General features: G+C 40.6%; 1 protein-coding gene across 4 annotated transcripts in view; it reads left to right on the forward strand.

The window, feature by feature from the left end:
* LOC129803625 (receptor-type guanylate cyclase Gyc76C-like) overlaps window positions 1-24,486 on the forward strand; it is a 67,509-nt gene extending 43,023 nt beyond the window's left edge. For 2 of the 4 annotated variants that reach the window (XM_055850331.1, XM_055850333.1), the window contains exons 5-13: window positions 3,218-3,580; window positions 3,656-3,827; window positions 3,899-4,056; window positions 8,420-9,046; window positions 11,853-12,328; window positions 12,392-12,785; window positions 17,272-17,614; window positions 17,672-17,836; window positions 17,894-24,486. In XM_055850331.1, the coding sequence (XP_055706306.1) occupies window positions 3,218-3,580; window positions 3,656-3,827; window positions 3,899-4,056; window positions 8,420-9,046; window positions 11,853-12,328; window positions 12,392-12,785; window positions 17,272-17,614; window positions 17,672-17,836; window positions 17,894-18,735 (3,540 nt within the window). In that variant the 3' untranslated portion in view covers window positions 18,736-24,486. Of the gene's footprint in view, window positions 1-3,217; window positions 3,581-3,655; window positions 3,828-3,898; window positions 4,057-8,419; window positions 9,047-11,852; window positions 12,329-12,391; window positions 12,786-17,271; window positions 17,615-17,671 lie in introns of all 4 variants that reach the window. The other 2 variants (XM_055850332.1, XM_055850330.1) reach the window with 1 other exon arrangement.
* The last annotated feature ends 1,279 nt before the right edge of the window (window positions 24,487-25,765 follow it).

The raw sequence follows: 25,765 nt of genomic DNA on the forward strand, positions 1-25,765 counted from the left end.
GTTTTTACTGACCACTTTTCATTTTTACTGGTGATTTTTAATTTTTTACTGACCGTATTTTGTTTTTACTGCTCATTTTTAATTTTTTTTTACTGATCACTTTATTTTTTTACTGGACAACTCGCATATTTTTACTGACTGATTACTGACCAAATTTAACTTTTTACTGACAAAATTGAATATTTTGACTGATCATTTTGAATTATTTGCTGATAAAATTTAATTTTTTGCTGACCACTTTTAACTTTTTACTGCTCTTTTATTTTTTCCCAAAATCTTTTAACTCCAAGTGGTAGATAACTGTGCCGCTCATGATTCATTTGGGTGCTGATCTACCGATTTTTTGTAAACGTTGCGCCAATTTGTTGATTTCGCACGGATTTGTCGATCTCGTGCCGATCTGCCGATTTGGCAAAATTTCCACAAAACTCCGCCGTATAGTTCCGATTTTGCGGCAGTGTCACGGTCCGAAATCAGCTGTTAGGGCTGAGAAACCGGGTGGAGGAGTGTTAAAACGTTCCGATCTGTGGATATTTACTACCAGATCGCCACAATTTTGCCGATTGCCGCTCAAGGTTCACTCTGAGAGCCACTTTTCACCCCTTTATTTTAGTTCTTGTGATTATTTGTAGAGCAGAAGGATATCCAAATCTAAGACAATGTTTTCAAGCATCTAAACTAAATTTTCGAAAACTTTTTATAAATATTTCTTCCGGAGAAGCAGATTTTTTCAATCTTAACAGAGTCTTCCCTAATTCATCGGTTTTTCCAATGCTTTACTTGTGGTATTCCAATGAAAAATGAAACTGGAAATCGTTCTTCTGATTTTTTTTAGTACATGACTACTGTCATGTGCTTCTACATTATCAACTTCTCTTTGTGTTGTTTCCTGTCACGACTGTTTGATGGTTTTAGAACACGATGAGAACAGAGAAAAACAGTCAAGACAGGACGCAACAGAAAAGAAAGTTGACTACGCAATACCACATAAGTATAGCCATGATAGCCATGCACTAAAAAAAAAGGAAAATATTTTCCTTTTCCATTTTTCATGACAAGACGAAATTTTCTCTTGAAATTTTTTTTAAGTACATGGCTGTTCTCATGTGCTTCTGCGCAATCGATTTTTCTCTCTGTTGGTTCCTATCACGACTGTTTCCAGTCCTTGCTGTGCTCTTAAACCACCAAACAGTTCTGTCAAGAACCCGCAGAAAGAAAAGTCGATAATGCAGAAGTATATGAGAGCAGTCAGAAAAATGTTTAGAACACAATCCTTTTTTTATTTTTAATTGGAATAGCTCCATTATTTTGGCGCAAATTAATTCATTTTTTAATTAATGTTCTTTAAAAGTTAATTAATTTTGATTTTAACTTCTTTTTTTTTAATGGAACTTACCATATTGCCCAAATAGACTGAACCTTAACCCTTTAATAACGAGACACTTTTTACGGACTAAAAATCAACAATAAAAATTAAACTGGGAAACATAATCAGTGATAAGTCTTACATCTAACCTTGGAAAGTCCAACAGAGTCTGATTCTGTGTATTTTGTGCTTCTATGAACGATAGGGACAAAAATAGCCCAAAAATTTAAGTAATTTTTTAACAATACCAACAAATAATATTTTTCTCTTTAATGAAAAATATTACGCATGAGTATTGTAGTTTTTATTGCCAAAAGGGTTTTGCTTAAAAAATATTAGAAGTATAAAAAATCAATAAAATCATTTATGAATTTGATAATTTAAAAATTCGCCATTTTTGAGCTTAAATATTTACTACATAGCAAATAGCTAGAGACTTGCAAAAAATATTCTAGATTCCTTCAACCTTCTACTTTACAATTATGTACAGACATAAGAAAAAAATAACTTTAGGTAGTCAGGAAAAATTATTTTCTTTATGGGACACCGGTGTTCCAATCGTCCTTAAAGGGTTAAGCTTCGAGAATAATTAACGTGAAAAAATCTATCGGTAAACGGTAAGGAATTTTATGCAAAGAACTTCTAATCCCTGATCCTAAACTCTCATTCACCAAATTTATCAGGCTCAATATTCTTGAAGATCAGTCTGAATTTGTTCAGGGTTTTACGAAAAAGTGAAAGATGTATATTGGAAGTACAGACCGTCTCTCGGCTTAAGTCGTGTCTACACCACTGAGAGAAATCCGAAAAAGTCAAAATAACATTCCGGAAATGTTAATTCTACCCTGCAGTATTGATCCGAAATCGGTGTAAATATTACCCTTTGTAGATGTATTATGGGTTAAAGTTACCCTTTTTTCATGTTGATTTTATCCTCAAAAGTGTTAAAGTTATGACGAAAAAAAGTTAATCGTAGCTTCTTTTTGGTTCTCAGTGACTGAGAAAAAAAGGGTGCGATTAGCTTTTTTGTTCTAAACTTTAACACTTTTTAGGTGTAAAAATATATCAACATTTTTTAATGTTAATTTTACACCTTTTTAAATGTAAAATTAACATGAAAAGGATAATTTAACCCCTAAAACAACTGAAAAGGGTAATATTTACACAGATTTCGGATCAATACTGGAGGGTAAAATTAACATTTCCGGAATGTTATTTTAAATTTTTCGGATTTCTCTGTGTAGGTCCTAGGGCATTAGATTTGATGCCGGTATAAGTGCATTTGATATAGAAATCATCTCAAAAATGCGTAATCATTTAAGAATGCCAAACCATTTTACCTCCAACCGAAAAAAACACGAAGTAGTTGAACTGACGTGAAGATAATATGAATGCAGGACACGGGTGTCCCTTCCGGAAGCGTCAGTGGAAAAATGATTTTCAACTCAGAGAAAAAATCTTCTCAGTTTCCCATTGAGTTGAGTTTTATAGAAAAAAAAACAACACGATTTCGAAGTCAAATTTTCGAACGCGTTACGGTTTTTCGAACTTCAACAGATGGCGCTAGTCAAAATAAATTCCTTTCTTCTGGGAATTCTAATTCGAATTCCTCTTCAAGTCCGGTAGAAATTATTTCAAACAGCCCGCTAATCGGCTAAACTAGATCACTTTTGCAGACTGCGAGTCGGAAAGTAAATCACTCAGAAGATTGACTGCTTTTGTGATGCTAAAGAGTCAGTTTGATGTCACGTCAATTTTACTTTTCGCAAATTAAAAAAAAATAACGAGCGATTTTCTTGGCTGCGTGCCATGCAAAATAACTCTTGCCAATGACCATTCTATTGTCTCCAGAACACAATGAACCGAACCAGGATCTATGTGTTCCTGGGTCCCGTGTACGCCCTCGTGAACATGATGGAAGCCATGGATGCTGTGCAGTTGTTCGCAAAGGGCGAATACATGGTGATCTTTGTGGATATGATGACTTATTCAACGCGTGAGGCCCAAAAGTACATTTGGAAGCCGGATCATCTCAATAAGCATGCCTCTTGCAAAGAAATTGATAATTTTAAGCAACGTGCCAGGAGTCTTTTGGTCATTGTCTCGTCCCCACCGGCTGAGAATTACGAGAGTTTTACTGAGCAAGTGAGGGAGTACAACAAGAAGGAACCATTCTTCTTCCAAACTCCGACTTTCTTTAAGAAATACATAAAGGTACTGGAGGATTTGGGGTACAAGGGAAGTGTAGATCTGAAGGATACCAAGGTTTTCCTGATTCTTTCCTTACAGTTTGTGTCTATCTATGCGGCTTATTTGTACGATTCTGTGATGTTGTATTCATTGGCATTGGATAAATTGCTGAAGGATGAACAAAAGCCCCTGACTCCGGATTTAATTCATGAAATAGCAAGCAATGGCACAAAAATTATCGAGACGATCATCAACAACAAAACGTACAAAAGTAAGTTCAGGAAGACAATTTTCCCTCTAAAAACTCCCTGAAACCTTTTCGTTTTTGCAATTTCTTTGCAGGTATTACCGGAGCAACGATAAAAATTGATGGAAATGGCGATTCTGAGGGAAATTTTTCCGTGCTAGCCCTCAAGCCTTTTCACTTTGTTGAAGAGAACTTCTCCTGCGATTATCACATGATGCCGGTGGCGTATTTTCAGCAAGGAGAAGATTTTCCAGTGAGTGAGTCGTCGTTTTTCTTGATGAACACACATTTTCCATTCTCATATAATTTTTTCTTCTAATTCCCAAAAAGATATAATTCGCAGCAATAGGTTTTTGTGGTCTTATCACAACCACGCCAAAAAAAAGCCCAATTATTCCGCTTTCTGTCGAATGGCTAAATATAGCCCAAAGAATTCTTAATTAGAGATAAACATTGAAGAGATATACACACATTTATCTGCTTGGAAAATCTCGTTTGTTTTCATTTTAAACATTCTGTGACTAATGCCAAAAAATGAGTAACTAGTTGAAATTCAAGAGAGAGAACGAGGCTTCCCGAGGTGTTAAGAACTCTTAAGATTGCGTGCATTGACAATGCTGACAATGCAAGAGTTCAATTTCCGGTTATTTGGTAATTTTTTTTTGAAGCTCTGGACATTTTATACAAAAAGATTTGAAAAGGTTTGCAATTTCGGACACCGTGTAATTCCGGACACGCCAAATTGAAAATTCGGACTTTCTGAATTAGTTTGTCCGGAATTCCGAATTTTACCTTAAATAGGGTAACTGTACCAAATTTGAGCATAGTTTCAAATTCCCAGTATTTCTCAATCAGGCGGACTTCCGCGGTGCAGAACGGGTAGAAAAGAGATTCAAGAGAGTACGGGGCTTCCCAAAGGGTGAAGAACTCTTAATATTCGTGCATTGGCAATGCTGACAATGCAATAGTTCAATTTCCGGTTATTTGTAATATTTTTTGAGGCTCTGACCGAAAGAAAATTTAATTTCGGACACTTATGGAAAAGTTCAATTTGAAAAGGATTGCAATTTCGGACATCGCGTAATTCCGGACACACAAAATTGAAAGTTCGGGCTTTCTAAATTTGTTTCAAATTCCCAGTAGTTCTCAATCAGGCGGACTTCCGCGGTGCAGGACGGGTTGAATATCTTTTCCACATATTTCACATTGGTCTTACTGAACCATTCTAGTGTGGTTTTTGCATAATGGCATGTTGCCAGATCAGGCCAAAAAGATCGGGGGATCTCATGGGCTTGGTAGAGAGGCAGAAGGCGCTTCTGGAGGCACTCTTAGGGCCGGGTTTCGCCTCTCGGGCGACTTCTCGGATCTCCGGACGGGGCACAGCGGAGGAGTACCTTCGTGGCCTCGGAATGGGGGTATTTCTCAAAAAGTGCACCGTTCCTACATTTCAGAAGTGGGATACCGATGCCCGATACATCGCCCGATGAGTCGCTGCGCTACCTTGGCGTAAGCGTCCATAGGCGACCGTTGGAGCCTCATCGAAAACTCCAGCTCATCTGAAGGTACATGATCCTTCACTACCTGTACCAGTTGACGGTCATCGCCCCCACGATGACCCGATTAAGACACCTGGACAGGGAAGTTAGGGTTAGTATCAAAGAAATCCTCCATCTTCCGTAGTCCATTTCAAATGGGCTCCTGTACTGCGGGAACAAAGGGTTGAGGTACTAGTCCCAGTAACAGTCCTCAAGCTCGGCCTTGAATTCTCCACATTTGGAAATCCAGTGGAGTCCTTTAAGTCTCACGAGCGTAGGAAGGTGCTGAGTACCTAGACCACAAGTCGTGACCAGGGAAAGGCTGTTCCCGCGTTCGCGGGAAGTCAGAAGGGAAATAAGGACAGGACCTTCACTGCCAAATTCACAGGGAACCCCGATGTCACCTGCCGCGCATGAAGGGCGGTCCTGGAGACACTGGGTATTTGCATCGAGGCAAATACCCAAAGGATCTAGCGCTAAAGTTAGATCCGTGATCTCCTCACAGATGAATGAGGGGAATGAGGAGAGGAATGAGTGGCTCTTTGACCGAGCTGCTGCGTTCCTCCTGCTTCCTCACGGCTCTGTAGGTCCGCACAAATACTCTAGAGAACAGGACTTCCACCGCCGACGGTCCTGTCCTGGATACTCTGGGCCACATTCTCGGTATCTGCATCGAAACAAAAAGCAGAAGGATCCGACGCCACAATAAGATCCGGGATTAGCGATTCCAACAACGGTTAACCGGTTCCGAAAAAACCGGTTAACCGCCCTATTCTGGAGACGGTTTTAAAACGGGTTTTACATCCGGTTAATCGGTATCAGAGCCATCCAAAACCGGTTAATCGTCTATCCGAAAAACCCGGTTATTTGGAATCACAATCCGGGAAGAAATGGCGCGAAAAGTCCTAGTAGCCGCTCTCCACTCCAAAGAGCAAACCTTCACTCTCCCCAATGGGACGCGTCCCCAACCCAACCTGGTCGCAAAGAACCGAGAAGGGGTCTTCGTGATCGATGTAACAGTTCGCAACGAGGATGGGGACGGAATTGCTAGGGGAGAGGAAGACAAGGTCATCGAGTTCTCGGTGTTTGTCGGTCCGATGGAGAACAGACTGGGCTTTCTAGGTTATCAAACCATTCCTCTTATTTTTTAAGAAGTGAAAACACGGGATTTTGACCTTTAATCTTCTCCTCCTTTATTCCTTGCCAACGTTTCGGAGCTTGATGGCTCCTTCTTCAGGTATAGAAAAAGAATGGTGAGAAAAAGATGTCAGGGAACTGGTTCACTACTACTTTTTCACAAATGGATGAAGTGGACATCACGATGGTCAGATCCCAATCTGACGTTCGACGAGCTCCGAAACGTTGGCAAGGAATAAAGGAGCAGAAGATCAAAGGTCAAAAATCCCGTGTTTTCACTTCTTAAAAACTATTTCATTGGCCGAAAATCATTATATAAACATTCCTCTTATTGATTTTCTGGACTGAGCTCCAAGGTATTCCCATTTTTTGCCAACATCTCACACTGAAAGACTTGGTTGTCCTAGTTTCTGAGCACCAGTCTTGCGTTCCTTAAACCGTATTTACTCGGCGAACATGAATATTGAGTCGAGGAATGAAACATTTTGCACTCAATTCGTAGTTTCCTCATGTCAACGTTTCTAGCTTTTCCATGCTCTTCCATTTCGGGACTCAATTCGCCCAGTGGGACCAAAATTAAATCTTCCAGAGTCTCCATTATTTTGAGGTCGGGCTCCTTGAATCGTTCTTCAGGTTCCTCAATTTTGCTTGTTATTTTTTTAATGGCGTCTGTATAATATTTAAAGTCCATATCAAACGACCGTCTCCTAATCTCGTCCACTTCAAGAATCCAATCTACCAAGTCCTCCGAAACTGCAGGATGTCTCAAGATGCCCAGAAACTTTCTAGTTCATTAAATATTCGAAGAAAACTCCATAATTTTAATAAATTTTTTGTAGTGTCCAAAATTACCCTCAAAGTGTCCGAAATTGCAAACTGTCCCAAATTAAAAGCACTTCCCCTAGTATAATTGCAGCTGTTCCGGTGTTCGCCAGAGAATTCGTTCTTTTCAAATTAAAAGACTCCGAATTTTTGCCAAAATCCGGAGTCTTTTAATTTGAAAAGAACGAATTCTCTGGCGAACTCCGGAACAGCTGCAATTACACAGAATTCCGCCAGATATATAGTCCAAGGATTCCCCTAGTATGTTTCATTCATGGTCAAATTCTCGCAGTTAGAAAGGGAGTAGTTCTTAACTCCTCATATTTTGGACAGAAGAAGGCAGTTAGCCTTTTAATGTCGCCAGACGAGTCTTCATTCGAAAGTGGGCGACATTAGAAGACAGAATATCTTAAATTTTATTAAGTTTTTGGATTGAAGGCTCTAATGCCTAGCTACCTCTCACTAAATGGAGTGCACGTCTCATTTATCAACCTTTGTAGAAAACTTCAAGTGAATATCTCATACTGTTCTCTCCCAAACGGCTAAACCTTGATGATAAATCTTTGTACAGCTGTTAAGTTTATCAAAAGGAGATTTTTTGGAAAAATAGGATAGTTTGTTAAGAGTCGGATAACGCTGAAAGTCGGATTATGATAGATAGCTTGAGAACATAAATCTACATGAAGTTGAACTGTTTCTCAAGTGTCCGACTTTTTAAACGTTGCTTTATAGAGAAAGATTGTCAGTTTCTAAATGTGCCAGTTTGCGAATATAGCAATTTTTCGGATATTCAGGACGAGTATCAAAATATCTTCAGACAAAATCAGACGAAGTCGGGTTTTCTCTCGATCTAGAAAGTCGAATTACAAAGAATCCTAACTCAATATTCCACAACTAAATACCCCTTGTTTTTCGTCATGATTCAGCATAAATCTATTTAGCTTTTCCCGATGCCAAACTATCTTCGAAATTGAGAATTTCTTCCTATTTGTCCACTTAGCATGGAATGTGATAATTATATTCAAATCATTGTATTTACTTTTCGCATAAAATTCTATGCTTTTTACTATGAAATTTCGAATATTTCACGAAGAAATATTCACCAAGAATTGTGTCCTTTAGGAATACAAGATCATCAATGCATCCGTAAAGATAGACTGGCCAGGTGATGATCGTCCATTCGATGAGCCTTCTTGTGGCTTCATGAATGAACTCTGCCCTCGCGATGACACCCACATTACGTCAATGGTGGTGGCTGGTATTCTGGCACTGGTGCTCTTTTGTGCCGGAGTCATCACCATGAGTATCTATCGCAAGTGGAAGATTGAGCTGGAGATCGAGGGTCTGCTGTGGAAGATTGAATCTCACGAGATAAAGGGATACTTCAACAATGACATTGTGTCATCACCGAGCAAACTCAGTCTCGCCAGTGCGGCATCCTTCAATTCCCGGTGCTCAAATCAGGTCTTTACGACCACTGGGCGCTTTCGTGGGGTTGTGGTGCGCATAAAAGAACTGAAGTTTGCTAGGAAGAAGGACATCTCGCGTGATATCATGAAGGAGATGCGCCTTTTGCGTGATCTGCGACACGATAATATTAATAGCTTTATTGGGGCATGTGTGGAGCCTATGAGAATCCTACTAGTCACTGATTATTGCGCCAAGGGTAGCCTCTACGATATCGTTGAGAATGAGGACATCAAGCTCGATGATCTCTTTATAGCATCGTTGGTGCATGACTTAATTAAGGTGAGTACGATGAATCATATTCTTGCATATTTTATTTAAAATAATTCCCAGGAAAGTGACGTCTTGAATATAAAGGCCAAGCGGTTTCTGATAGCGACTTTGAGTTTTCCGGAAATCTTCTTATTTTCGAAATTTTGAAGTTTCGGAAAAATGACGTAAGAGCGTTTGTCATTCTTTTTTCTTCTTGTTACCGACTTTGAGGGTAAACGGTTAGAGACATCGACTTTTCTGGTTCTGGGCTTCCTTCCCATCTTTTCGGATACTTGAGTTTTCCGGAAACCTTATTTTCGAAATTTTGAAGTTTCGGAAAATTGACGTAAGGATGTTTGTCATTCTTTTTTTCTTGTTACTGACTTTGAGGATAAACGGTTAGAGACATCAACTTCTGGTCCCGGGCTACTTCCTTCCCACCTTTTCGGATACTTGAATTTTCCGGAAACCTTATTTTCGAAATTTTGAAGTTTCGGAAAAATGACGTAAGAGTGTTTGTCATTCTTGTTTACTTGTTACCGACTTTGAGGGTATACGGTTAGAGACATCGACTTCTGGTCCTGGGCTACTTCCTTCCCATCTTTTCGGATACTTGAGTTTTTCGGAAACCTTAATTTCGAAATTTTAAGGTTTCGGAAAGATGACGTAAGGGTGTTTGTCATTCTTTTTTTTCTTGTTACCGACTTTGAGGGTAAACAGTTAGACACCGACTTCTGGTCCTGGGCTACTTCCTTCCCAGCTTTTCGTATACGGTGAAATGAATTTGGATTCACTTGTGACTTACAGTTATGCGATTCCGTGTTTCCCGGAATTCCGGAATATTGAATATCCTTCAACCGGGATTTTGAAAACCCTGGTATCCCGGAATTTGTAAAATGTGTTAATCCCGGTATTCCGAAATTCGGAAAATCCTGGGATTTTGGACACAGGACACCCTACTTGTAGCCTAAGGAAAAATGATATGACGTCCTACTACCATATAAATACGTTCTCTTGTAGAGTATTTGTTGTGAATTTACTTTTACCTCAGGATTATACAAAACGTGATGAGATGCTGATCTACTTCCTGGCTGGGCACTCCTTCCTTGACTTTTACCTGAAAGACGCAAAAGATCTAATCATTCGGCTCCGAAGGCCAATTTTCGATCTTTTTCCTTGCGTCCTTTTTCCAGTGCAGCAAAACTCACGATCTCAACTCAAACAAAATATATTAAACTTCAAAATAATACGTACAATGAAATAACAATGTGAGCTTTAAAAGATTTTGAGAGATTTTTGGATGAGCAAAAGTGACTTGATATTTCTTCGATTTGACAGACATAACAAAAAGTGTGAAGTTGGCTGCAAATCCAACCCCATAGCAATTTGATCCGTGACTCTCCTCAAGACTGTCCCTGGACTTGTCCTTCAACAGTATTATTGTTCTCCAATGTTCTTGAACGCTTTTTACGAAAGTTCTTCGACGGAGGACTTTTATTGGTCCCCGTGGGGTAAATGGGCGACTTTACCGATTGGATAGAAGCTAGGGGATCGGTCATAGACACTTTTGCAGTGCCATAGCTCCCTTTCTCTGCGCTTTTGCTCTCTTCAAACTTGGCACTCATCCGGAATAACTTCAAAGCTGCTGATTCAGAGATCACCCAGGAATAACCGGGGCAGATTTTGAAAAGATCCCTAAGAATCCCAAATATTTGAGAACCATCTCTCTTTTGTGTTCTTCAGCAAATCTGTATATCCTTGCGTTTACGTGTGTTGCTCACATGAATTATAGGCTTAAGGTGAAAAGTCGTCCTTTTACCGCAAACACTTTATGCAATCTTGTCTTATTCCTATTCTAAGCCAATTTTAAGGTACAGGGTCTAGGTCATAAGCATTCCGGTAATCTGGAACGCTCTGTCGCTCCTTACTTATTTACATGGACTTCAGGCCCTAATCTCCTCCAATCCTAGCGACTCTCCGTCAGCTCGCTTCAGAAACATAGCATAAGTCGCTGTCGAAAAGTCCATTATATCGGAGGCTCCATTGTCCCTGAACCATTGGGCAAGCCCGTCCCCATCCTCGTGGGGGACTGTGATATCTACAACAATGACCCCATCCTGGTTATTTGCCTCCAGATCGGGTCGGAGTATCTCCGATTTTTTTCCAGATTCCAGTTCCAGATTACCGGAATGCTTATACCCTGACCCTGTACCTTAAAATTGGCCTAGGATAGGGATAAAATAGAATTACATAAGGTTTTTGCGGTAAAAGGACGACTTTTCACCTTAAGCCTATAATTCATGTGAGCAACACACGTAAACGCAAGGATATACCGTTGCCGTTGGGAAAGGAGAAGGTTTGCTTTTTACTGAGCACTATTCCAGGATTCTTTTTCGCTATTCCTTCCGTGATCATGTCTCTGATCATATCGTGGTGTCGGATCCTTCTGGTTCAAATGTGGCCTTCTGGTTTGCCATTTCTGGCTCGGCCACCTAAAATGTGGCCGAGCATCTCGGGTAGAGCGCCACATCTCCTGCAGTTTATGAACTTACTTACTTACTAAGGTGGCTGCAACGTCTCTTTAAAGACCGGGGCTCTCGCAGTAACCTCCTTTAGTCCTGGTGACCTATCGGAGGTTTCTTACGAGTTTTCGTAACAATCTTACTTTTACGGAAGGGGTTGCCCAACCCTCTCCAGAAGGACCAGATCCCTTGTTCGTTAGCCTCAGGTTCGTTACACTCATTTGAGTGTAACGGGGCCTACCAGGCATCTAGTCCGCTTGGAGGTGTGTCGCATTACCCTCCTTTTACTAAAAATCCGACATTCCTTTCTTCAGGGAATGATTTACATCCACAACTCAGCTTTAATATTCCATGGAAACCTCAAATCGTCAAATTGTGTTGTGACATCGCGCTGGATGCTCCAAGTGACGGATTTTGGACTTCATGACTTGAGGCACTGTGCCGAGAATGAGTCCATTGGGGAGCATCAGCACTATCGCAGTCAGTTCTGGAAGGCGCCAGAACTACTGAGGAATCCCACAATTTACGGCAGCCAAAAGGGTGATATTTATGCATTCGCAATTATTCTCTATGAGATTATAAGTCGGAAGGGGCCATTTGGGCAGACGGGCTATGAGCCCAAGGAGATCATCGAGATGGTAAAGCGTATTCCACTGGATACGGAGGAACCGTTCAGGCCGGACCTTGAGTGCATCACTGAGATGGACAATTGTCCGGACTACGTTCTCAACTGCATTGAAGACTGCTGGAATGAGAATCCCGATCTTAGGCCAGATTTTGCAACTGTCCGGTAAGTTAAAACACTATGTTTCCTTCTTTTCTCTCTAACCTAGCCCTTGGTGACTGTTTTAAGGACTCGCCTGAAGAAGATGCGAGGTGGAAAATCGAAAAACATCATGGATCAGATGATGGAAATGATGGAGAAGTATGCCAACAATTTAGAAGATATAGTCAATGAGAGGACGAGATTGTTGTGCGAAGAGAAGAAGAAAACCGAAGATCTACTCCATCGGATGCTTCCACAGTCCGTTGCTGAGAACCTTACGCGAGGACATGGCGTGGAGCCGGTGTCCTTCGATTCCGTCACAATCTATTTCAGTGACATCGTTGGCTTTACGGCAATGTCCGCTGAGAGCACGCCCCTTCAGGTCGTGAACTTTCTTAATGATCTCTACACAGTTTTCGATCGCATCATTAAGGGATACGATGTGTACAAAGTTGAGACAATTGGAGATGCCTACATGGTGGTAAGTACTACAATGCAACTGATATTTCTTAGCTTCCCTGACAGGAATTTGTGTTGTGTCTTGACTGATGCTTCAAATAGTTCAAACATAAAATCCAAGATGGCTGAACTAAGCGTCTGTATGAAGTTAGCTGCATAGCACTTTGAAAAGATAGAGTTCTCTGTTTGACATGCAGCGACGGTGGCGGCCTCCCAAATGTTCAGAAAGTTGCAGCATTAGACCGAACCCAGTTCCGAACGCGTTTACTTAACGGTGTTCAAACAAGGAACTTTCGTTGCTGGGCTGTTCGATAGGTCGCGACGGTGGCGGTCTCCTAAATGTTCACAAAGCGGTTGCCAATATGGAGAACTATTGATTCAATAGCGTTCGCTTTTTCTCACGCCATAAAGATTTACATTGAAGAGAACCCTGTTCCGAACACGTTCGTTGAACAGTGTTCAAACAGGGAACTTTTGTTGCTAGGAAGTGATGATGACATTTAAATCTTCCATGCACATTGCAACGATTTGTAGAAAATGCATGATTGTTGATTGTATCCGGAGGCCCTAATGACAAAGCATTCCTCTATCGTAGCCTGGACCCATGTTGTCTTCTCTCTTTAGACTTCTCGCCTTCCCTAAAGCTTTGCTTGTGTAATCCCTGGAGTTTCTCAGGATTTACTCTTAAGTCCCGTTCCATTCTGTTCTCATTAACTATCTACCTTCTTGCATTGGGAAGTTAGCTGGTATCAATGTACGGATAAGAAAAAATTGCAAGCTTGGAAGCTCAAGCCTTAACTTCAGTTCTACTCTAACTGATTTTTGTCCTGGGGCCTGGGTAAACCTAATTTTCCACTTTCCAAGTCCTAGAGCACAGACCTTGATGCTCTTTTCTTCCTGGCTTTCCCAAGACTGCTTCATTCAATCCCCTCGTTTCACATAAGCGCCTTCTCACGGAAATAGTGTTTAGGTTGTTCACTCTTCAATTGAAGAGTGTATAGCACACTCAGGACACTACGTCGATTTTGTAAGGTTATTCCTGAGAACACTTGCCTTGATTTCGAAACATCGTTGCTCTTGCGAAAAGTAACTTCTGGGGCTGACTTGTTCTTTACAGAAGACTGGCTGCAGTAATCAATTGGTTGACGGTACCGTCTCAAAGCGGTACTATTCCTCTTTTATCAGTTTACTTCTGAAAGGTCATAATACTCGGCTTCGCTCACGACTACTGAGTATCAAGCTAATGAGAATTGTCTGAATTCGGTTGTCACGAAGTCTCTCTGTCAATACTATCAATGGGGGTCTGGAAATCGTCGGAAGTGGAAAATGCATCAACTTTTTCCAAATGAGTCTAAATAAATCCAAATAAGTTTGACCAAGTTGAACGAGACTCAGAGAAGAACCTAAAGACTTGAGTAAGTTGTGTAGGAAATGCATGTTTTTTGAATTGGGAATAAAAAGGCTCTCTTTTTATATTTCTCCAGCCACTGATGAAGGCTTGGAGACTGAGCCGAAAGCTCTGGAAAAAGTTGATGCATTTTCCCTGAGTGATTTTTCACTTCCGACGAATTCCGGACCCCCATTGATAATACTAGTTTTCACGTCAGTTTTTTCTCCTACGGATTCCTTTCCACATCTGGCTAAACCGTCTCTTTAAGGGTCCTAGCCTCTCGCGCAAATATCCTCCAGTTCTGGCGACTCCTCCATCTCCCATTAGCATCTCAATGTCCCAGCTGTTTAAGGACCTGAAAGACACTGTCCACTACTTTCTACCATCGTTTTCTGTTGCGTCCTCTCGGCCTTGTCCCATCAGGCTCACTATTATTATTAATCGTATCGAGATATTTGTATTACAAGGTAATCATTTTTACAAATGTCCATATCCCGTGTTGGAATAATCTGCTAAGTACGGATTACTATATTCCTGGATAGTAGGTAGAGATTTTCGTGTCTCATACTAGTGCAAACAAACCAAATAAAAGTGCACCCAGGAATGATGCGATTTGATGCTGAGGAATGAAAATGTAGGATTTAAGTGATTTTTAGTCTCGATAATATCAAGAAGCAAGGGTTTCCTTCCTTCCTTCCATTGTCCTGCAGGGGGCAGGGACTATGTCTCACGCTCCCCGGTGCCCTCCGGTGAGGACGCTCCATCGGTGGTTGGGTGCATGGGATCTAGGGAGGCTTCCCAGGTTTGGAGGATGTCCAGGTAGCTCGCACGAGCTGAGGACTTTGAGTGATTCGCACTCAAAGTTGGAGATGTTATCCCCACGAAAATCCGTGGTAGAAGAGATGGAACTGGGCAAATTTTTCTCTCAGCACTCTTCAAAAGCCCTCCACTTTCCTCCGCTTTGGGCGACCTCGTCGCCTCGCCACAAAAGCACCTCCAATACACTTCGAAAAATTGTTGCACACGCAACAGGGTACGACGTCTTTATTAGTACTTTTATTCACTTTGTTTGCACTACTATGGGACACAAAAATGTCTACGTAGACCACTCAGGAGCGCCTTCCCGTGATGTGAATTCTTCTTCCATGCTCCCAGAGTTGATGGGCGAAGGCGGTGCATTATATTGGCGTTATTATTACATGTGAAAATCGTCTAAATAAGACATTCAGATCTTTGTATCAGGCGGGACTCGAACTCACAACTATCATAGTCGAGTCCAGAAGGGTGACATTAGCTCTGAAAAATGCGACTGATTTTAGTGTAAATTTTTCTCTGTTTTCGTACACATTTCACGAGATATCTCCAAAACTACATAGGTTGCCAATTTGAGGTTTTCGGTTGCCTTTTCGTTACTAAATTGGCTTTTATTTTGCATTTATATTTTTTGCTAATTCATTCTACAGTGGCAGAAAACAGCTAATAAACCCAAAAGTTTTTTCGGCGCGCTAGAAACATATGGGAAACATAGGAAATGTCATGCCCCTGGTCGAGTCAGAGATCTCATCCGCCCAAAGGCCAACGATATTGCCTATTGTGCCACTGAGATCTTCTTCAGGTTCACTGCTTACTACGTTTACTAGCTTTCTGGGTATTCTTTCAAACTAGTCCCCATTTGTGTTTATCCGTTGCGCCTTGCTTCATATGAGGTTGGGATCTTACTGTCGGAAAGTCCGCTTGCCATTTACATACGGTCTGGTCTGATAACGAGTGGTTTCTCAACTCGTTAGTCGTCCTCCTTTTCCTTTTAGTCGTCCCTTGGTTTTCTGCTTTGATATAGGGGAGATGCTGGATCTACAGTCCACGAAATAGGGCTCTCGAAACTCTCAGGTCCTCGCAATAACGGCGACTCCGTCACTACCACCAGCCGGCTTACACGTTGTACCACTCCACTTACTGATGACGTAAGTGAACATGTACGGAAGACGGGCAGGACATTGTCTTTGAGCGAGTGTAGTGACTGGATTCTTTCCTTTTCCCTCTGACACATCAAAGCAGGGGATGAGCATGAAACGTTTGAAGCCGAATAAACGTCAAATTTAGTTTGTTCACGTAGCGTTTTGATCATTGACGGACAATTTTCATTTGACGTTTGTTCGGTTTCAAACCGTTTTTGCTGCTCTATCCCTCTCTCGTCGCTCTTCTCATCGGATTCCCTCTGGAAAGTTGCTCTGCAGACTCATGGGCAGAGCTCCTCGTCAGAACATCATCATCATCATTATAGGCTTCACGGGCGCGCGGGGGCCAGGGCCATATGCACCACTTTGCACTTGTACACTTGTGACAATGTGTAGGAACCCCTAACGGAGAGCCCCTTTGAACTTACATAAGTTTCAGCATATTAATTTTTGTTCAGGAAATTGAGTACTTTTTTACATGATTGGGAACGTCAGAACAGGTTCTCGTGAATCACTCGCGGATAGCCGGGCAGATTCTCGTGAATTTCCCGCGGACAACCTTCCTCAAAATGACCTCCCGCTTACAGTCTCCAACCAACTATATCGGCAGCCAAAGCTCAACTCTCTGCATGGAGAGAGTGGTTTTCTGTCTCCCCATCACCTTTTAATCCCCTCTCCAACTTACTTCTGGTACGACTTTGTCTGTGCAGGAAGCAAGGACCTTTTGTTACTCTTCTAAAATCGCAATCAGGCGCCCAAGACCTATAAACACTTCGACGGTTCCATTCCATACTATTCTATTTCAGAATGACAGCATTTCAGGAGAGCCATTTGAAGTTGGCGATTTCCTATGCTGCCTGTGTAATTTTTTTTCGAAAAAATGGAATATCTCGTTACCCGGACGTCGGATGACCACCAAATTTTCACTAGTTGCAGATCTCGGTCCCAGGAACAACATCTCTCGGAGTAATATAATTCTAAGTCGACTTAGAATAGTATCGAATGGAGCCGTCGACTTGGTCCGGTTAGATTGACAACATATTCCGTTCGCTTCCTGTTTATGTCGGTCATAAACAGTCTGCTTCTTCGTTGCCTTGATACCCTTGTGTCCACGTACCCCGGTATAGGTCGACAATTTCAATTTCGTTGCCCTTCGTCTGCAGGTCTCCGGTCTACCAATTCGCAATGCTGACCGTCATGTCGGCGAGATAGCCTCAATGTCCCTGGATCTACTGCAGGCTGTCCGATCTCACAAGATCTCCCATCGTCCCAATGAGACCCTTAAGCTGCGCATTGGTATGCATACGGGTCCAGTTGTGGCGGGTGTTGTGGGGCTAACGATGCCTCGGTACTGCCTCTTTGGGGACACAGTCAACACAGCCTCCCGGATGGAATCCAACGGGGAAGCTCTGAAGATTCACATTTCGGGTCAGTGTAAGCAGGCCCTGGACAAATTGGGGGGCTATGTCACTGAAATGAGGGGCCTAATTCCGCTCAAGGGGAAAGGTAAGGATGGCCATTTGGGATGTACGTTTCAGGTTCCAGTGTGATTCCTTTTTGTAGGCGAAGTCATTACGTACTGGTTGATCGGAGCTACTGAGAAGGCCATCCAGAGGAAACCTGTTGATCTGGAGGATATGCCACCGCCGCTGTTCTGTCGTCCACGGCGGAGTCCGAAGCTCAACTGCGATTCGCGCCAGCCGAGCTTAATTGGAGCTGCTCATTTTGGTAATTTCCGTGGAGGATCTGTAACAGGATCCATTGACTTGATGTGTTCCTTTGAAGGTGCTGGAAGTCGGCGTCAGTCAAATATTCCACGGGCGGATGTTGAGAGTCAGTGCAGTCTGCAGGGTTCCATTCTCCACAGTGGCATCCGGGACTCCCCGAGGCCCATCCAGAAGAAGTTGGAGCGTATACCGTTGTATCTCAACGAAGAATCTCATCATGTTCTGGAGCATGTTGAGTGCTGTGAGCCCGTCAATGGTGCCGATTGTCCAAAGAAACCCTTGGCAATGGTAAAGCCACGACAAGTTCTGCGATCAATTGCTTCTAGTGATGAATATGGGAAATTTGGAACTGAGGGAATTTTGCGGGAGAGCCGAAGTCTGGATCCCTTTCCCAGTCAATTGCGTCGACGGGATCTATTTAAGATGCCCATTAGGTTTGCCAAGAGAGGCTCGAGATCACTTGAGGGGGGTGTTGGGAGTCCAGCAAATATTCCTAGGAGCACGTCCAAATCATCCGTTGCAACGTCCTCAGTGGCCGTTCCGAGTAGTCAGCAGATTGCTGAGCACAGCAACAACAACTGCAACGGCAGCATCGGGAATGAGGATGTCAACTGTCCTCTGTTGCAGCGTCAGGGATCACTGTCAAGTCCAGTTGATGAATTGCTGTTTCAAGCTAAGAGATGGCACTCCCTCGAATCCGTTGCCATGGACAATGATTCAGCCAGCAGCAAGAAACCTCTTGCTAGGGCATCAATACGTTCCTGGCTTGTTGGACTCTTTCAGGGAAGTGCCCTCAAGAATAGCGATGCATCCTTAAGGAAAGTCTGCACGGTTCAGAGTGGCGTAAAGCCAGCCTTCAACGATCTCCCGGCGTCAGTTGAGAAAGAGAGTATCGTCTGAGATTGACAGCCTCCTCCCTTACTTCCCCATCTTTCCCTGACTCTTCCTCCCCGGGCATTCGTGATCAAAATTTAGCATCTTCGCGTTGGCATTCCCGGAAATTCCATCCCATGTGATTTTCCGCCAACGCGAAATGTCTTCTTATAATTTAATTAACTTATTGTCATACTTATTTATCTTTTAATTTATATTGTTTCTTTTTTTCGGCTATGACGTGGCATTTTTTTGTAGCGAATTCCCTTTCTATATATATATTTTTTTTAAATAAACCGCACGGGGAGGAGTTGAAAGTGTCCCAAAAAAAAAGATATCGGAGAGAAAGACAATCGGTAGCGAGAAACGAGACTTTTTTCCTCCCCAAAAAAGGAGGTTTCTGTGCAATTTGTTTTAGTTAACATTATAATTTACAAGATTGTGTCCAAAAAAAAAACACGAGGACAAATTTGAAATTCCACTTGAAGCACAAGGATATTCTGTATTATGAATTATGTGATAATTTTGCGTCAAACGTTAGATTTCTTCCTCGTGGTTAAAAAAAAATCTATTTACAGATGGGTTATTTGATGTTTGAAAACCATTTGATGGAAAATACTTTATAAATTGGCTTCATTCTCTTATTTGGTGAAATGATACTTCTGTAAAATGAGGTTATGTGTCTCCTAACCTCGAAAATATCCAAGAATGTTATGTCCCTTAAAGCAGAGGACGCTGCTTCAAAGCGCTACCTGGACAAACTTATTTTAACGTTTATTCGGTTTCAAACGGTTCATGCTCTTCCCTGCTTCAAAGGCTGGTTTTTAAGGTTAAGTTTAACATAACCTCAAAATTGGCTGAACAAGAAATTCCCAGCACCGAAAATGATTCGCGGTTGAATAGGCTGCGACGGTGGCGGCCTCCTAATTTGTTCGGAGCGCGGTGGCCACCATGATGAACTTCTTCTAGTTCAGTGCGGTGGCCACCGCTCCAGCGCCACTGAATGTGCATTGACTAGTAGTCACAAAGGGTCACGCTATGTTAAATTCCCATAAGGTGACTGGTAGTTGTTCAGGTATTCTTGTACTGTGGTACCAACCGCTAACTTTCGTTGCTGGGTTGAGGCACGAAGTGCTTCATTTTCTCATTTAGCAAGAAGGGTATTGCAAGTCATGTTATGTGAAGATAACCTCAAAAATGAGTGGAATCATTATTAACCCTTTAACGACGAGACACTTTTTACGGACTGAAAATCAACAATAAAAATTAAACTGGGAAACACAATCAGTGATAAGTCTTACATCTAACCTTGGAAAGTCCAACAGAGTCTGATTCTGTGTATTTTGTGCCTCTATGAACGATAGGGACAAAAATAGCCCAAAAATTGAAGTAATTTTTCTGACATTACGAATGAATAATATTTTTCGCTTTAATGAAAAATATTACGTATGAGTATTGTAGTTTTTATTGCCAAAAGGGTTTTGCTTAAAAAAAATTGGAAGTATAAAAAATAAATAAAATCAATTATGAATTTGAGGATTTAAAAATTCGCCATTATTGAGCTTAAATATTTACTACATAGCAAATAGCTAGAGACTTGCAAAAAATATTCTAGATTCCTTCAACCTTCTACTTTACAATTATGTACAAACATTAGAAAAAAATAATTTTAGGTAGTCAGGAAAAATTATTTTCTTTATGGGACACCGGTGTTCCAATCGTCCTTAAAGGGTTAATCGTTGTATTCCGTTATTAGCTGTTGTATTCCGTGATGAAAGAATCCGATAAGTCCATGTGTAGGCCGCCCAGGAGCGCCTTCCTTGCAGTGTGGATAATTCTTCCATGCTCCCAGAGTTTTTTGGACAGAGGCGGTGCATTTCATTACGTTTTATTACCGGATGGGACTCGAACTCACAACTTCGAGAGTCGAGTCAGAGATCTCATCCGCCCAAGACCCAGCGGTCTTGCCTATTGCGCCACTGAGATCCCCGTAGTGGAATGATCAGCAGAGAAAAATGTGAAGTTTGTCTTTTGTCTTCGTTTGAATTTTCCCTCAAATTTAGTTCAAGAAATACATTAAATTTTCATGGAAAAGGCATACAAAATATCCACAGAATAATAATAGATGCAGTCAGCTATCAATTCGTCGGTTGAATCAGTAACTGTGCTATCTGAATTTCTTCCAAACGCAGTAATGCGTCGTTTGCAACAAATACAAGGGAAAGTGCCCATGCTTTGCACTGTCCCAAGCTTCATAATGACCATATTTTTCCAAAGTTTCTAAATAAATGTGACTCCGCAATATTTTAAAAACAGGACACTTTTCCCTAGTTTTTAAAATACGGGTGCGATCAGTCAAATTTTTTGTAAAACAGGAAAAATTTAGTCATTATAAAGCTTGGGACCATGCAAAGCATGGGGACTTTCCCCCGAATAGCACAGTTGGCGATACAACCGACATATTTTTATTTTTTTTTTATTTTATTTTATTTATTGAAATACGCTCGAGTTCCTTTACAATATACCGCCCCACACGGCAACGAGGATTCGAGCGGCGTCTGCCGCCGTCATTCATTACAGCCTCAGTGGTTAAAACGGCAGAAAACCCCACATCACAGGCTGATTATGATAAAACTCGGTATAGCATTGCCGAAGCGAGGTAGCATACGCAAGAAGTAACTCGAGGAAAAATAAGAGACGACATGAAACAAGGGTTTCGTGTTGTCGTCAATGGTCCTTATCCGATCATCAAGAAATTCTTCTGGTGCATTCAAGCTGAGGTAAAGCTTAGATGTAAGTTTAATTTTGTAATAGCTTTACGTCTATTTCTATAGGGGATATCAATATTATACGTCCCAATGAGATTATCAATATGAAAATTTTTTATAGTAAAACGGATCCTTCACCAATCCATTTTTCAAAATAGGAATCTTACTGTGATGTTCATCAAAATTCATATTATGATAAAAACTAATGCCCTAGATACTCTTACGACTTAAGTCAAGAGACAGCTTTACGTAATTATAATCAAAATAATGATTTGACTAAATTCCCATCAGTTTCCTACTAAGCCATTTCTCAGCTTAAGCCAAGAAATGGATTAGTCAGAAACTGATGGAAATGTAATCTGATCATTATTTTGATTATAATTACGTTGAGCCTTCTGTCGGCTTAAGTCGTTAGTGTACCTAGAGCATGAGTCTTGATGCTTTCAAACGCTTTATTCAATGTTTCTTTTATGATTAATTTATTACGGACTACGAAATCTTACCCAAATCTCAGAAAGATTTTGTCCATTAAAGAGAGAAGTTGGAGATATGTGACTTACCTTTCAGGAGCAAAAGGTGGCATATCAAGTTTCGCTTTTACAATGTACCCTTTAACTTTTTCATAACGTTGCCTAGAGAAACGTTCAATCATGTTCCTCTCTTCCTTGAAGTTGTTTTTAGCAATATTGACTGTCCTTTAAATTTCCACAACGGAGATTAATTCATGAGACATCTGAGAAAACACCCCTTTTACTGCTCGAACTCCACGGAGAGAGCGGTATATATAATTCCTCGATTTTTTCACCCCCTTATTTTCCACTTTCCACCCCCTTTATTAAACATTCAAAAGATTCCCCTGAAAAGCTATGCAAACCATTATGAGGAGGCGTCGACTTCGAGGTAGATCTAAGACAAGGTGGCTGAATCAAATTTAGAATCCAGCCTTGAAGCGCCTTGGGATCGAACCCGAACACCTTCCTGAAATGACGGAGATCGTCACGCAGGAACTGCTAAACTGAATGTCATTGCACCGCGATCTCCATAGGGATAAGTGGTTGAAAATGATGATTGAACATTCAATGCAACTCCAATTTGTTCCTCAGATGTTCTGTACTACGCTTTGTAAAAATCTTTCTCCAAATTCACTCCCACATTGATATACACAGAAAAAAATATTTCGTAAAAATGTTCGTAAATGTTTGTGAATTTCTATGGGGGAGTCACGAAATGTTCGTGAATCGTATAACCTACAAATAAGTTCGTAAAAGCATGTACTTTTTCACAAACCTAGTTTGAAACATCATCACTTAACAAAGATTTGTTCGTAAATGTTTGAAACATTGCGAACAAATGACAAAATATTACGAACATTTTTTTATGTATATACGAACACCTACGAACAAATGTTTGTAAAAGAACGGAAAATGCTCGTCAAGTGACATGTTACGAATAATGTTTGTGAAAAAAAGTACAAACACTTCCGAACTTTTTAATGGGTTATAAGATCTGCGAGCATTTTTGAAGTCTCATGCAAACGACGCGTCATTTGCATGAAGTACAGAAACAAAGGAAATGCAGATAACATAGTTACTAATCCAACCGACAAATTGTCAACTTGCAATTTGGAAAAGGGCTGATATTTTGAGAAATAATGGTTTCGTTAATAACCTTTCGAAGAGACAAAGTCACTGCAAAGCCAAGCCAAATCTTTTCGAAAATTTACCGCAAGGATCGGAAGCCTAAAGTGCAAGTTCATGTAACCGTCGCTTTAGCGCTGATTGTTCTGCCATTTTGAATTTCGATATTCTTGACACTTCAATCTGTCAAACAAATTGGAAGTAAAAACTAAAAACCCGTTGGACGTTCGAACGTTTAAACCGACGTACCTGTAAAAAAATGCTCTCGAAAGAAATTTCATCAGGTACCAAAGGAAAATTCCTCCACAAGTTTCCAAGATTACCTATCATAGGACTTTAAGTAGAATTACTCCAGAAATTACCCACAAAAGAGTGGAAATTTTCCAAGTAGATCATAGGGGTATCCATTGGAATTTTCTTCTTTCGGAAAACATGGTAACTTCCTGGAGAAATTCAATGGAATTCCTAGAGAAATTTCTATGTGCAATTTCCATTATCGTTCTCTAGGATTTTCCACTGAAATTTCGATATTTATGCCAGGGTTTTTTTTTCCCTAAAATCTCCGACGATTTCAACAACGAGAATTCCCTCGGAAAATTAGGCTGGCTCCCAGTGAATTCCCGATGAATTCAAGGGGAAATTTTATGGGGAGGTTTCTACCGGCATTCTTGGGGATTTAAAGAGGAAATTTCCTCCTAGTGATGGGAAAAATTCCCTGGCCATTCCTAGAGGATTCCTCCAAATTTTCCGAGGAAAACTCTTCGAATTTTCCAGACCATTCTCTAAGATTTCCCAGGAAAATCGAGGTGAAAATTCTTCCCGGAAGAGAAAATTTCCTTCCAGAGTTACATGAAAATTCCGTGGCGAGTTCAGGGGAAATCCTGGAGGAAATTCTGTAAAAGTTAAGGCTCTTTTAAGGGACTTAAGTTCGGGAGACCAGGTTTTCTGATTGCAAAGTTCATAATAGAACATGGAATATTTTTTTTAAATGAAAAGGGGAATTCAAGGAGGCGTGTGAGGGAGCACCATACATACGAGTCATCAAATGAGTAACAAAAATGATAAGGTAAAAGAGGGGAAAAAATTGAAGAGACCTAAAAGAAAAAGAAATAAAAAGATAAGAAATAATAAAAGAAAAAATCAATAAGGAAAGAAAAAAATGTGAGGATTTTTTTTTAGGGACTTTTTAGGATTTCCTGAGAAGTATACTAGAGTTTTTCCGATCTTTCCCGAAGAATTCCCAGGGATTTCTTTGAGAAAAGTCCCCTAGTTTTTCCGACCCCTGACTTTTTCAGGGGAGTTCATGGGTATATCCCCAGGTAAAATCTCTCAGTTTTCCTCATCATTCTCGGGAACTTCCCCAGGATTTTCTTTTAAAAAAAATCCCCGTTTTCCTGTGCCATATTACGGAGAATTTCTCAAGAAGTCTGAGGAATCTTCTCCACCAAGGTGGGGAAGATTCCCTAAGAAGTTGCGTTACATGCCAATTCAGCTTTGTTATTTGGCCTCGCCCTAGTTTTCCCTAAGTACCCGTTGGAGAATTTTCGGTGAGGAAGTGATGACACTTCTTGGGGATTTTCCTATGGAATGGCGCAGATTTTTTTTGTAGGGAAATTTCACAAAAGTGAAAGTTCATGAAAGGGACCTTTATCTAACTAGAATTGTAATTCAAACGTTCTGCCATTCGGAAATTCCACAAAACTACACAAATATTCACCTTTTGCAGCAAATGTATGCACACTGTTGATGACATTGTTAACGATTGGAAGTGTCAAGAATATCGAAATTCGAAATGGCAGAACAATCAGCGCTAAGGCGGCGAGTATGTGAACTTACACTTTAGGCTTCCCGGCTTTCGGTAGATTTTCGAATAAGTTTGGAGTGGCTTTGTCTCTTCGAAAGATTATTACTGAACGAAGCTAATATTTCACACAATAGTACTTTTTAAGACACATTTCTGTCTATACGATGTTACTGTAGACATAAACTTTCTCAAGAGCCTAAAAGATACTTCCTGGACAATCAGAATTCACCAAAATCAGGAAAAACTTCCCTAAAAGCAATCTCCTGCTCTGCCAAGTATCAAAATTATCGGCCATATTAGCAAATGGCGACCATTTGGTAGTCATCAGACGTCTTGGTTATCAAATATTCAATTTTTCCGAAAAATAGTGACACTTACGACTTAGAAATATCCCACTTCTGAATTATTGGAACAATTGCAATCAGTAAAATATTTTGAGTAATTACTAAAAGGCAAAAAAGACCTATAAGAGAATGAAAGCAATATCTGTTATTTTTTATGCTGAAATAGAGCATCAAACCAAACTCCTCAGAACTTTTTTTTCATTTCTTCTAAAAGCAGAAATTTTCTCATTAAATTACTTCAAATAACTCATCTGGGGCACAGCAAAAGGTTGATTTTTTATTGAAAAAAAATGAGAAAACTAATGAAAAAGAGTGATTAAAAAATCGTGAGGTTGTTGGAAAATTGTTTTTCGTTACCGTGACAAGAATTTGTTGCAAGAAAATGTGAATATTTTTTTTTTAAATATATTCTTGAGAGGTGAAAGGACTTTTTATTTGAAAGAGAAAAAAAATATCTAGTGTAAATAGAATCTGAGAAATAAATGAATTAAAACAAGAATTAAA

The sequence above is a fragment of the Phlebotomus papatasi genome, chromosome 2, assembly GCF_024763615.1.
Source record: "Phlebotomus papatasi isolate M1 chromosome 2, Ppap_2.1, whole genome shotgun sequence".
In the NCBI taxonomy this organism is placed as follows: Eukaryota; Metazoa; Arthropoda; class Insecta; order Diptera; family Psychodidae; genus Phlebotomus; species Phlebotomus papatasi.